At 37.5% G+C, this 13,367-nt stretch overlaps 1 protein-coding gene across 3 annotated transcripts in view; it reads left to right on the plus strand.

Moving 5' to 3' along the window:
* The window catches only part of tbc1d22a (TBC1 domain family, member 22a), a 47,307-nt gene that overhangs the window by 14,652 nt on the left and 19,288 nt on the right, over nucleotides 1-13,367 (plus strand). For all 3 annotated transcript variants that reach the window (XM_041780939.1, XM_041780938.1, XM_041780941.1), the window contains 4 exons: nucleotides 2,656-2,770; nucleotides 4,620-4,726; nucleotides 9,431-9,506; nucleotides 11,983-12,110. In XM_041780939.1, coding sequence (XP_041636873.1) covers nucleotides 2,656-2,770; nucleotides 4,620-4,726; nucleotides 9,431-9,506; nucleotides 11,983-12,110 — 426 coding nt within the window. The remainder of the gene's footprint in view (nucleotides 1-2,655; nucleotides 2,771-4,619; nucleotides 4,727-9,430; nucleotides 9,507-11,982; nucleotides 12,111-13,367) is intronic.

Raw genomic sequence — 13,367 nt, forward strand, 5'->3', positions numbered from 1 at the left:
TAATATTCAACTTCATAACCTAAAAAAAAAGAATTTTTTGTTTGTTTTTTTGCTCAAAAATTAACCGATCCTCTGAATTTTTTTCAGATCCTTCTAGTGGCACTTACATGCCGTCATACATTATATTTTCAGTTATGCTTTAAAAAATAATATATTGCTGGCACCAGGACATACCTTGTATAACGATATTTCATGCTTTTATTTATTTATTTTTTTTATAAATCAGTAATAACAGTTTCTCTTTGCATATGTCAGTGGGTTTTAACCAGTTTTAAACCAATAAAAAGTGTCAAAAGATTCAAACTATGATCATTCAGTGTTAAGTCAGTGTAACCTCCTGAGACATGAACTTTTGTTTGGAATGCATTTTTTAGTTTTTCCCACTTATTTGCTATCAGTAGGACCTGATAAGTTTAGAAGTTCGGCCCTGTCTTTGAACCGAATTTAGTTTTTACCAAAGATGATATCTGCAAATCTCCTGGTCGTGTTTCTGCAGAAAATACAGACCCGGACCGGTTTCAGAGCAGATGTCTGGCCCAGTTGTTGAGTTGTCGGGGGTCTTCAGTAAGTCAGAAACTGTGTTGGTCATTGAGAGAGGGATGGGGTCATTTTGACGATGGACCACAAGGACTAGTGAATGCCAAGCCTCAACAACATTTACACTAAAAGTTCTGAATTTCTTGGAAAATGTTCTGTCCAAAATCACACCAATCCCATTAAATCTGAAGTAACTTGCCTCAAAATTTCTGTGAGAATTCTTGATTTTTTTTTTTTAAAGTGTCCCATAAGAAGAATGCCAATTTATTTCACGTTTCCCCGAATATGTGGAAATTTTTTATCATAAAACTTGAACATTCAAATAGAAAGTTGCCTCAAAAGTTTTGCATAGATTTCTGAATATTTTCATACTAATTCTCAAAAATTTCAAGGCAAATTTCCCCTAACATGTATTATGAAATTAAAAATAAAATAAAATAAATTCCCCAGAAAATCTGTGAAATTGACCGAGATTTCCCCCAAAAAATCCTTAAAATTTTCAAGTGAATTTCACAAATTCTCATGAAAATACCTACCAAAATCCGAAGCAAATTCTTCCCATAATTCAAATCAAATTCCCAAGAAATTACAAATGAATTTCCCACATTTTCCTGCAAATGTCTGATAATTTTGAAGCAAATTGCTCCCAAAAGCCTCCAAAGAAAATCTAAAAAATATGGAAATATATGGAAATATGTTCCCAAAATTTTTCAAGCAAATTCCCAAAAGTATTAACGAAGAAAGCCCTAAAATTTCCGTGAAAATTTCAAACAAATTGAATTAATTATTGAAAGGACATTCTGGACAGTCATCTAAAAGCATTTAATTGCACAGATTATTACTATATTACAGGAAAGCCAAAATGTAATTGTAGCGGCGATTTGTTCTTGTCAATTAACAAACAAAACTCAAAAAACTCAAAATCAAACCAACCACTGTCCATGTAAAAATTATAACTTTTGAGGCGTTTTTTCACAAGGGTTTGTCACAGACAATTGGCGTTCTTCAGGTGAGCCTCTGACTCATGCCTTTCTGGTGAAAAAACCATTCACCTTTCCGGTGCCCGCCCATCTTATCCAACCTGCCCATAATATAAACGTCACCTTGTGCCAAACTACCAAATATATCAAAACAAAAAGGCTCAATCAATAATTAATTATTCTATACGATAACATTAGCTGTATCAAAATTAATCCTTAAATTCTCCCCAAACAAATAATGGATAAATGTAAAATTATCAAACTAACGAAATAATGTGAATAGCTCTAACAGTAATGTCCACACATGTGCATGCAGGATCTTAAGAGGTTATAATTGCAGCGTTTATTTCATTCCCTGGAAAGTGGCGATTTTCTGGATTAAAGTTTTTGGTCAGACCTCAGTGATATGCACGTCTAACTTTGACAGAGTCAGAGCAGACAGGGCCTGCACCCCCCCAACCCCCATGACCCCACTGACCCCAGGTTAGGAACCACTGTGGTAGAGCATAAAAGAAAAGAAAGCTTTTTTTGCTAAGGGCCAAATAAAAATGCGTATAAAATTATAAGCAATTTGGGAAAATGGCTTAAATTGGGCACATAAACAAATGCACATACAACTAAAGCACAAATAAATATAAATTTAAGTAAACCCAGCAAAAAAGTAAATAAATTAGTGTTTGGTGGATTATTTCTTTGTTGTAACAACACTTCTTGTCAATCATTCTTATACCTTTGGAAATCTGTTATCTAAATAATGAAAATCTGAGAGAATGACACTTGTTTTCTATTTTTGTAAAAGTTTTCTGTACTAGCTTCTGTGTTTTAAAAACCCAACAAATGTTCACTTATTTTTTTCGTGTACATGCTGTGGTGCAATCTCAGTATTTAAATTCAGCTTCGAGTGTTTGTATTAAAACAACCAAAAGCTGAAGAAGGAGCAACCCTGTTTAGAAGAATAACATATTTAGGTTTCGCCTTGAAGCCTTGCTGACTTTCTAACATCTCTGTTTCACATCATTGAAATATACTAACTCTCTGTAGTGGTAGGTTGATTGTATGATTGATCTTTTTTAATTTCTGCAAAACTTTGTTCACATACTGTCTCCTTGTGTTTTTGTTTTCTTTTTTTGTGTCTCAGATTTTTGAGCGCATCCTGTTTATCTGGGCCATCCGCCACCCGGCCAGTGGCTACGTGCAAGGCATCAACGATCTGGTCACGCCGTTCTTCGTCGTCTATGTTTTTGAGTACATCGGTGAGTGCCGGGTCTTTTTCCCTTTTTGAAATCAAACTTAGATTAAGTCCAAAATCCTGGGTGCGCTGATCTCGTTTTAAAAATAGGCTGCAGCCCGTAGTTTTACAAACATGTTCAGCAACCAAAGAGCGATGTTTTCACAAGTTACCTAAAGTAAGAAGCAGATTAATAACTAGTTACAGTACAGAGAACCAACTGATCTAAAGCTTTGTATTCACAAAACTTCAGCATTAATTTAGTTTCACATCCATGGCTGATGTGAGCCTTCAGGCTCTGATTTGTGTTCTTAAAATCAGGTACAGATAAACATTAGGAAGCTCAGTCTGTGGCCAGTTATCAGTATCTACAGACTAGGAAACAGTCTGGATCTCTGGTGAGTCCAAATATCCTAGATTTAAGCAGATATTAGTCTTCTGGTGCTCGCTGATGTGGCATCAGTGCAAACCCCTATTGTGTGTGTAGATCCACCTTTTTGGGACGGATAGGTAAGATTGGTCAAGAGATGGCGTGATGCAAATCGGTCGGAGGCAAGAGGTCCGTTAGGGAGAGGTCTGTATCCAAGAGGTCTCTGAGCTGCAGCCACCACAGAAGGGTGCCAAAAAGTGGAAGGGTGCGAGTGTTTTTTTTTGGGACGCTTTCCGGCTTTTGCTCCATGGAAACGCAAAAAAATGGATGGCGTGCCGTACCAAACTGAACCGAACTGGTGGAAATGAGTGGACCCTCTAGATAGTCTTACTTTTTACAACAAGCAAGAAACTCCTCCGGCACTTCTGCGACCTCTTGTCACTCTCTTCTAGCACTAATGTTTTGACTACTTGTGCTATGTAAACTTAGCATGAAAAGTAAGGAACTTAGTGTTTAGTAGATTGTTTCTTTGTTGTCACAGTGCTTCTTCACAGCAGATCTTATACTGCTGGAAGCCTGTTTGTTTCCCTTTTCAGTGGTGCCACATTAGTAATGAACATGCATTTGTGATGTGAAGAGCAGAGCTGAGTATGTGGGTTGCACCCATGAAAAATTTACCAAATCTTCTCTACTATTGCTAAAAAGAGAGAGAGAGAGAAAAAAATTTTCCCTTAGAAAATTGACTGTTTGCAGTTCAGCTCAAGTATTGTCTGGAGACTTTTGGCCAGTTTGTTAATTTGAAGTGTTTCTGTAGTTTAAATACAGTTACCACTGTTTTCTCCCTGTGCTCCAACACACCACTGAGGATTTTTCTTCCTTCCTTTTTTTGCTTTCTTGTCCCCCACTTAAACTTTAGCTCAGGTGCCTCCCATTTCTCTTGCTGAGATATTTCTACACCTTGATCGGAGTCCACCTTTAGTAAATTATGTTGATTGGTCATGATTTCCAAAAATTTTCTGCATCCCTGCAGGTTCCCAAGAGCACAGTGGCCTCCATAATTCTGCAGTGGAAGAAGTTAAGCACATCCAGGCTTCTTTCCAAGAGCTGGTCGCCTGGCCAAACTGAAAAATCGGGGAGAAGGGCTGTAGTAAACCCTAACCCTAACCCATGACATGATTCTCATGCATCTAAAAGTTATGTCTGGAGAAAACCAGGCACTGCTCATCACCTGACCTGAACCATCCCAACAGTGAAGCATGGTGGTGGCAGCATCATGCTGTGGGGATGTCTTTCAGCGGCAGCGACTGGGAGATTGGTCAGGGTTGAGGGAAAGCTGAATGGGACACTGAGTGTAGAAAAAAATAAACTGCTGTAGCATCAGGCTGTTGTATTTACCTGGATTTTCTGTCTTTATCTTTGCACATTTCCATCATCTGACTGCCTTTCTCTATCCCTCTGCCCTTTTCCTTCTCTGCAATGCTTAATTCTCTGTCTTCCTCTCTAGAGGAGGAAGTGGAAAACTTTGACGTGTCCAGTCTTCAGGAAGAGGCTCTGAGGAATATTGAGGCTGACAGCTTCTGGTGCATGAGCAAACTTCTGGATGGTATTCAGGTAAGCGTGAGTGTTCATTTCAGTTTAAGATAAGCTTACCCTTAAACAGTCGCTGATCGAATCAGTGACAGATGGTTATCAAAGGTCTGTTGTTCTTTTTTACTTTGGCATGGAATGTGCAAACTTTCTAAAACAACATTACAGAATGTGCAGACTAACTCACACAACTCATGCTGCAGTTTTCTTTGCTTTATGCCAGTGGTTCGAAACTGGTCGGACATCAGGACCCACCACCACATCCTTAAGAGAAATTGTGACCCAAATTTACATAATTTTCAACCACTCAAATTTGTCTGATAAAGAATCTGGCAGTTTTGACCCTAAATAGAGCAAAACTCAATCATCAAACATTTTTTTAAAGAACATCATTACAGATGGAAATGCATGCATGCATTTAATTTTACCCCATTTTCCCAAGACAGCACGGAAATTTGGTAATTTCATAAAGAATTTCATTAACATCTTGGAAGAACCTGCTTGTTATCCAAAGAAAAGGAGATAAATAAGTTGATATCTTGAGACGAACACTGAAAATTACTCCTCATCATAGAAAAACCTATAGAATACATGTATGAATGTGCCCTTCGGGCTTCCATACAATAGACTTTTGCTGGATTTTTTTCTCTGGCACAAATTTTGGGACCCACTTAACAGAGGTAAAAACATTATAGACATCTGTTTTTTTTTTCAGGAAAATCTGGACTATCAGAATATGTGTGCTGCAGGGATTTTGGACTAATTTAAAAAAGTTACATGACCAGAAAGACCAAATGCAGCCCATTTTGATTAGTCTGCAGCACATTCTAAGAATAAATGGAATTTGGCCCACATTAGAACATGAAGCTTGTGCTAGACTGTGTTGTACTTCTTAGATTCAGCACAAGGTGGTGCTGCTGTGCTAAATCTGTAAACAAACATTTTGACAAGAACAATTTTTTTGTGTTTTTCAGTCATATCCTGTCTTCTCTGTTCAGATTAACTCTGAGACAGGAGTTTTGGTTTTAAAACTAGTTAAGGAACTGAGGCAATAACACTGGCATTATTACACTTATATCTGGGATAGATTTGTCTGGCCTGGAAAGAATGAAACTATTAATTCAATATTATCAGCCCACCTACCTACACTGTGGATACCTTGGTTGGATCTCATCACTGATGCCGATATTTCTATAGCCAAATGGGACAGGCTCTGTAGTTTTGTACCAATATTCATTTTCCAGTGCTCAAATGAATACTTGACCCTTCCAAGTGTCTTTCTTGCATGAAATGACACAGATTCTTGCTGTAAGTAGAGCAAATCATATCAAAATGTTCTTACATTGTCACTTTTGAAGACTGCTTCTATATTTATTAGGTCAGGGAGAACCTTCTTTTGAGTCACAGTGCAAGAATTTCTGAAAATAATTTATGTTCACAGGGCAAGATTGAAATGCATGTATATGAGCTGTGAAATTTAAAATGTTTATCTGGATTAGGAAGAACAATGATCAGGGCCTGCTGTAATGTAACATATACTGCCCTCTAGTGTCTCCTTGATGTAGTTTGACAGTGCTGGGAAGAGAAGTACTCCAAGAAACCCTCTATGCTTTTGGTTTTTTTCCCCTTGGTATGTACCTATATAATTACTGATAGTAACTCAACAAGGCATTGTTAATCACTCTAGGGCGGTGTTACTTAACCCTGCTCAACCAAAGAGTGTAAATGTTGAAAAATACCTTTGCAAGAGACACAATCTAAGTGGGCGAAAGTGATGAAAAAATGGGTTAAAGTGGCGATAGAATTAAGATAAAGCTGGTAAGAAAGTGGCAAAAATGTGGCTAAAAATGGGTGACTGGGGTGAAATAGGCATAAAATGGCAAAAACTGGGTGAGAAGTCACAAAAATGGAGAGAAAAGTGGCAGACATGGGTGAGAAGTGACAAAAAATGTGTTACAGGTGGCAAAAATGGTCATTAAGCGACAAATAAGTTGGCAAAAAATGAGTGAAAAGTGTTTGAAGTGGGCAAAAAGCAGCAAAAAGGTGGTAAAAATGGGTAAAAGTGACATTTAATAACCAGAGGAAGCTTAAATGGGGAAAAAGGGGAAAAATGCAAATTGCAAAAAGCAGGATAAAAGAGGCAAAAAGAAAAGGTGAAAAATTGCAAAAAAATTGCAAGTAAGGACAATTGATACATAGACAAAAGATGAAGGTTGACAATTAAGTTTGACAATTAAAGCCTACTGTATAAGTGTGGGAAACAAAATGATTAATGCGTCTTGCAATGGATAATTTCTGAGGTCCAAGTTTCCTTTTTAAAGGTTTCCTGGGGGAATAATATTTCAAATAAAGACATAAAAGAGCCACAAATCATAACAGAAGAGCTACATGTGGCTCCAGAGCCACAGGTTGAGTATCACTGCTCTAGGGTTACAGGTAAATGTGTTGCCATGGCTTGTCTTTTGTGTAGACCAGGAGTCATCGACTACATTTGTAGATGAGCCAGATTTTGGTTTGTCAGACAGTGTGGGGGCCGGACTTTCAAATGAACTAAATTAGATATTTTGGTCAAATTAACTTTTTTTTGTATTACTATTTGTATTTCCTTCATTGTTTAGGCATTAACAATGAGATCAGCCCCTACCATTTACACTGAAGCCAGACACAAGGAAGTGATAGAGACATTTTAGCTCCACATTTCTGTCCATCACTGGGTTTTAGACCACTGCGCTGCTGTTCTGAACGGCGGATTTCTGTAAAAATGGGTCAGACATAAATTCCTGATAAAACTACATCAATAATGGTCATTTTTAGATTTGATTAATAGCTTTAGGGGTATAAGGACAAAAGATGCCCTAAAAAACATGTGTTTTCTGAATAAAATAGTCTTTTGAGGGCTGGACAGGACGCTTTGGGGGCTCTGATATGGCCCTTGGACTGCATGTTGATGACCACTGGTGTAGACGGATTATGAATTTGGCCCAGCACTAAATTTAAATACCCATTGACATAATTTTCAGAACTTTATACACAATATCCGCTTCTCAAATCCTGTGGGCTATCATTATAAGTCCCGTAGACATTGGCCTGCTTCATAGGCTCTGATTCTGTTAACCTATGTACTATCACGTATTTTTCCTGACACCTGAGTTTACTTGGACATTTCTCTTAGATAGTCTGGCATCTCCTCTAGCCTGAGGTAAAGTTGACCAAAAGGATATTTGACTGCACATTGCTTTTTTTTAAATTAATGTTCCATATCTGTCAAATGTTACTATAATAAAGCAACAGTATGGGTTTTAGATAATTCAGGTCAAGTCTCCTCTTCACCTGATTTTTCAATCCACTTACAATTTAAACCAGAAATCTGTGTCCCATTGGCTTGACTATTTATCTGTATATGAGCTGCAACAAATAATGTGATTTAATTAATAGTAAATCAATTAACTGCCTCATTTTCATAAATTATTCTGGCACATACACTTGTTAATGATCTGATCTCTTTCTCCAAAACTGAAGTTCCACATTGAAATCCCGTTTTTGTTTGGTCAGATGAGGAGACCGGGCAGATGAGGGAAGGAAGAATAAATACATAAGGAGAAAGTAAAAGCTGTGTCACCTCCTCCACCCCAGCTGCCTCTTTTATAGCTTAAAGCTTGTTGCACCCTCATATTTAGATTCATGCTACTGTAAGATTAATTTCTTCTGAAGTAATTTCATTGTTTTCGATACACATTGTCATTTATGCATCTTTTCATATTGGGGTTTCATATTAGGGAAAGTTAAAGCCTGCTGCTTGACTAACCCAAGGAGCAGAGCCTTCTCCACCAAGTAAAACTGCATATCCATTTTGCAATAAATGGATAAATGTATGATGAGTGAATGATGAATGTAGGTTATAATATCCAATGATTTATTGCTTGAATTTGTTGAAAAATGCATAAGTTAAGGAACCTTATAATAAATGCATATTAAATCGCAATTGCAATATCAGGGGACAAAAGAATAGTGATTAAATTATTTTTGCCAGTCATTCAGTCCTAGTTGCCTAGGGTGGAAGAGAGTGGAAAGAGGGCATGCATATAAAGAGAAAAAAAGAGTTGTATTAAAGTAGTCAGAGAGTGAAAAGAGATGATAGAGAGAGGGGTCCTGCAGCTCTGCCATGTTGATGAAAATAGGCAAGGAGGAAGAGCAGAAGGGAGGAAAGGAGAACTAAAACTGGTTTGAGACTTAAACGTGATCCTGAAGAATTTTGCAAGGATTATAATGTATTAGGATGAGATTAATAGGTGGAAACTGAGATTTTGAAACAAGACAGCGTTAGGGAGAATTTTGCATGTGGAAGTGAAGGAATGAGAAAAGGATCTAGCAAATATGTTAGTAATGTATGGTTAACATGTTAGGAACATACCACCATTCAGGCCATTAAGGCTGAAAAGTTCAGTTTTCATTGATGCTATTTTGAATTAAATGTACAATTTTCAACATTCCTGTTATAACAAGTATCTCCCTGTGCTTTACTAGTCAGTTTCTGCTGCTCTGGTCTGTGTATCTGTCATCATTACTGTTGCCTTTCTAACAGCTGGGTTAAAGCCTGTTTTAGCTTTGGGGAAAAAATAAGTATGTAAATTACAGATCAACAGTTTTTAAGCCCCCTACCCCCACCCCAATGATTTAGGATGCATTCGTGCTCAGTATTAAAACCATTTATTTTTTTCTTGTCCTCAGGACAACTACACATTCGCCCAGCCAGGCATTCAGAGAAAAGTCAAGGCCTTAGAGGAGCTGGTCAGCAGGATTGATGGTGAGTCTTCTGCCCTGCCCACCCACCCTTCAACCCATCTTCAGAATCAACACCAGCCTGGTTCTACCCAGAGTTCCCGGCTGCTAAAAGGACGTTTATCATTGCTACTTTTTGTAGTCATGAAATGCTGCTCTGTTATGTTCAAGCTGGATTAATGTTAGGTCTCTGCAAACAATAACAAATAGCTCACTTAGGGGTGGGCGATATTTTTTAAAATAAATTTGTACGAAATGACCGTTTCATCTCTCTTCTCTTCAAACCTCAGCTGACAGTTAAGAATGCTGTCTTTTAAATGCTGAAAAAAAGTTTTCAAGAAGTTAGAAGTAATAGAGCTTATTCTACAATAAAGCAGCTTTAGCAGAGCGCCTGAGATCGTCCTCTTGGGCACACCTTCACGTTCAATACCTGCTCCTTTAGTCAGGTGTCTTACTCCTTATCAGGCCAGACCACAGAATTGGCTTGGTTAGAGAATGGGCCCTACTTCGCTAACAGTTACTTTATTTTGAAGCTGAAAACAGAGCCAAGCTATTGTTGCCTTCTGGTGTTTGAATTATTTATTTCTGCCACTTCTTAATCTCTTTTTCACACCGTTTCAGACCATTATTGGCCACTTTTTTGAACCACTTTTCACCATTTTTACTACCCATTTTTGCTATTTTTTTCCTTTTTAACCCAGATTTGCTCCTTTATCCCTTTTTTCTGTCTTTTGATCTATTTTTTGCTACTTTAACTAACATTTGCCGCTTTTCAACCATTTTCCCTCCCGTTTTGACCAATTTTTACCTACTTTTTGCTACTTTGAACCCATTCATGCTACATTTAACCAATTAGTGCCACTATTACTCAGTTTTTCCACTTATAACCAATTTTGTCTCTTTTACCTATTTTTGCCACTTTTTAATCCAGTTTTCACAGTTTTTCTGGCCATTTTTACCAATTTTTTGCCACGTTTTTGTCACTCTAAACCCATTCATGCCACTTTAAACCAGTTTATGCCATCTTAAGTCATTTTGCCATTTGAACCCCATTTTTGCAGCTTTTTTAAACCACATTTCACCATTTTTACTGCCCGTTTTTTGCCGTTTTTTCCTTTTTTAACCCATATTTGCTGCTTTATCCCTTTTTGTCTCTTTTACATATTATTGCAAACTTAACGCACATTTGCCACTTTTTAACCACTTTAGATCAATTTTCCTCCCCTTTTTACCAATCTCTACCCACTTTTTTGCCACTTTGAACCCATTTATGCTAATCTTTTTTAATCTTTTAGCCTTTTACCCCCTTTTTGGCAGCTTTTTAAACCAGTTCTCACAATTTCTCCACCCATTTTTACCAATTTTTAGCAACTTTTTTTGCCACTTTGAACCCATTAATGCCATGTTGAATTGCTTTTATGCCACTGCTAACAAATTTTGTGCTACTTTAAACCAATTTTGCAGCTTTTAACCTATTTTTGCTGCTTTTTTAATGACTTTTCACCTTTTTTCTGCCCATTTTGACAATTTTTTTGCCACTTTGAACCCATTTATGCCACCCTTAACCCATTTTGCGACTTTTCACCATTTTTCACCATTTTTACTGCCCATTTTTGCCTTGTTTCCACCCATTTTTACTAATTTTTAGCTACTTTTTTTCCACTTTGAACCCATTCATGCCACTTTTAACCAATTTTTGCCCCTCTTTTTTCCTGTTTCACCATATATTTCTACCAGTTTTTGCCACTTTAACCCATTTTGCCTCTTTTACCCCATTTTTTGCTGCTTTTTTAACCTGTCTTAGCATTTTTTCTGCCCATTTTTGTCACTTTTTTCTTTCTTAAACCATAATTGCTGCTTTATCCATTTTTTGTCATCCTTAACCAATTTTCCTACTTTATACCAGTTTTTGCTACTTTTAAACCGCTTTTCACCGCTTTTATTGCCACTTTTAGCCTTTTATGACCCATATTTGCCACTTCTAATTTATTGTTTCAAATATTTTAAAGAATATAATCATGGATTTTCATGCATTTATTTACACCTGATGGAAGTGATCTCTCTACTCTTGTCCATTGTGTTGTGGAGAGACGTGAATTTGTCACTAACTCACTGCTCCATCTGCTGTTACACCCCAGCTACTTTGTGAATTAATTTCTTTGTGATTTTTAAATACAAGTATATGTCTACGCTGTTGAGAAAATATGACACAGAAGATTGTTTGAAAATGTAATTATAGTTAAAACTACAAACCTGGTGTAACTTACATTTTATTTGATATTTTCCAGAATTGAAGTGTTAAAAATGACCATAATCATCTGTGATTCTTGTTGAAAATAACAGTTCTGCTGTTGTTATATTCTCCTGATAGCACTGGCTCCTGCGACTACAGATGAATCTTTTTTACATATTTTTTTGCAAAGCATGTGGATTGAAGTGGTTGTAACTTATTTTAAGTGTTTTAATTAATTAATTTTTTGGGATTGTTTCTATTTCCACAGAGAATGTGCATCGCCACATGCAGCAGTATGAAGTAGAGTACCTGCAGTTTGCCTTTCGCTGGATGAACAACCTCCTGATGCGAGAGCTGCCATTACGTTGCACGATCAGACTATGGGACACTTACCAGGTACACGCACAAATGCACACCCACACCTACATACACACACACACACAAAAACACTACTGCAATTTCTGCAGTTTCTCTCACTCGTCCATTTTATCTATCTGGCTCTTGAGGAGATTTTAGAAAGAGGAAACTTCTCTGATCATGACATCTACAACTGCTGGATGTTGAGTTCACACCAGACACAAAGGATCGCCCATTTGAACAAATATTTGTAGTTTGCTTTTTCCCGTAAGGGTTGCTCGCTCCACTTACATGTCAAATCGTGTGTAGGAGAGCGCCAAAATGACGCGAGAGGGGAAGAGCTTGACTGAGCATGGCTGAGCTTGACGTCACTGAGAGTTTTGCTGCTTTGTTTCTGCTGTGGAAAATGTTTTTTAAAACTTACCAGGCAATCCAACCTCCTTACTCACTTTCCTCCAAGCGACCTCCTTTTGTGCCGGTAGAACAGGCATGCTGTGTTGTATAGCTCAGGTAGCCACAGACCGACAGCACAAGTTTCTCCCCCAGTTTCCGGTCTTTCAGAGATCCTCCAGTGAGGTTTGTGGAATATGTCACTGGAGGGTCTCCATGCTGATTGGCTTGAGTTCAGATTTTTCAACTCTCACAAATACGTGGATAAGCAAACTTCTCTTTGAATGTGGCATGAATGCGCCTCATTGGAATGATTTTCTTCACGCCTGGGTCTGATGGGAACACATGAGAAGTTGTGCTTTTGTAACTCAGCCCAGCAGCCTGATTCATACTACAGGGATTTGATTATAAGGTAATGAATCATAGCAGCTTAAATCAGTGGTTCTCAGCTGGTCTGGCTTTGGGACCCAACATAACCCTTAATTAAAACAAACTTCTCAAATTTATTCAATGAAAAGATGATGCAGTTTTAACCTGATAAAGTACCTGCGTACCTGCGCTTCGCCATGCTGGATTATCATTTGAAAACAAACTTTGGAAAGGAGTGTGGATAGATGGCGCTCCTGCTGCATAACATCCCCTTCAAAATAAAAGCACAGCATGCATTTATATATATATATATATAATCTAGAGTGTGGGATAGTCAGCTTTAGGTTAATTCTGTTATATAACATAGATGCAGCAATTCAAGATTGATTTATAGTTTTGATTTTTTTTAAATATGTATTGATTTTAATTGCATTGGCTGCTCTGTTCCTTGATGTGACGCAGTAAAAGTAGAGGCTACTGGGCCTGTACTCAAAAAATCAATATGGCAAAATACCCTTTTCTGATGCAACAGATTCA

Source organism: Cheilinus undulatus, linkage group 23, assembly GCF_018320785.1.
Source record: "Cheilinus undulatus linkage group 23, ASM1832078v1, whole genome shotgun sequence".
Lineage (NCBI taxonomy): Eukaryota > Metazoa > Chordata > Actinopteri > Labriformes > Labridae > Cheilinus > Cheilinus undulatus.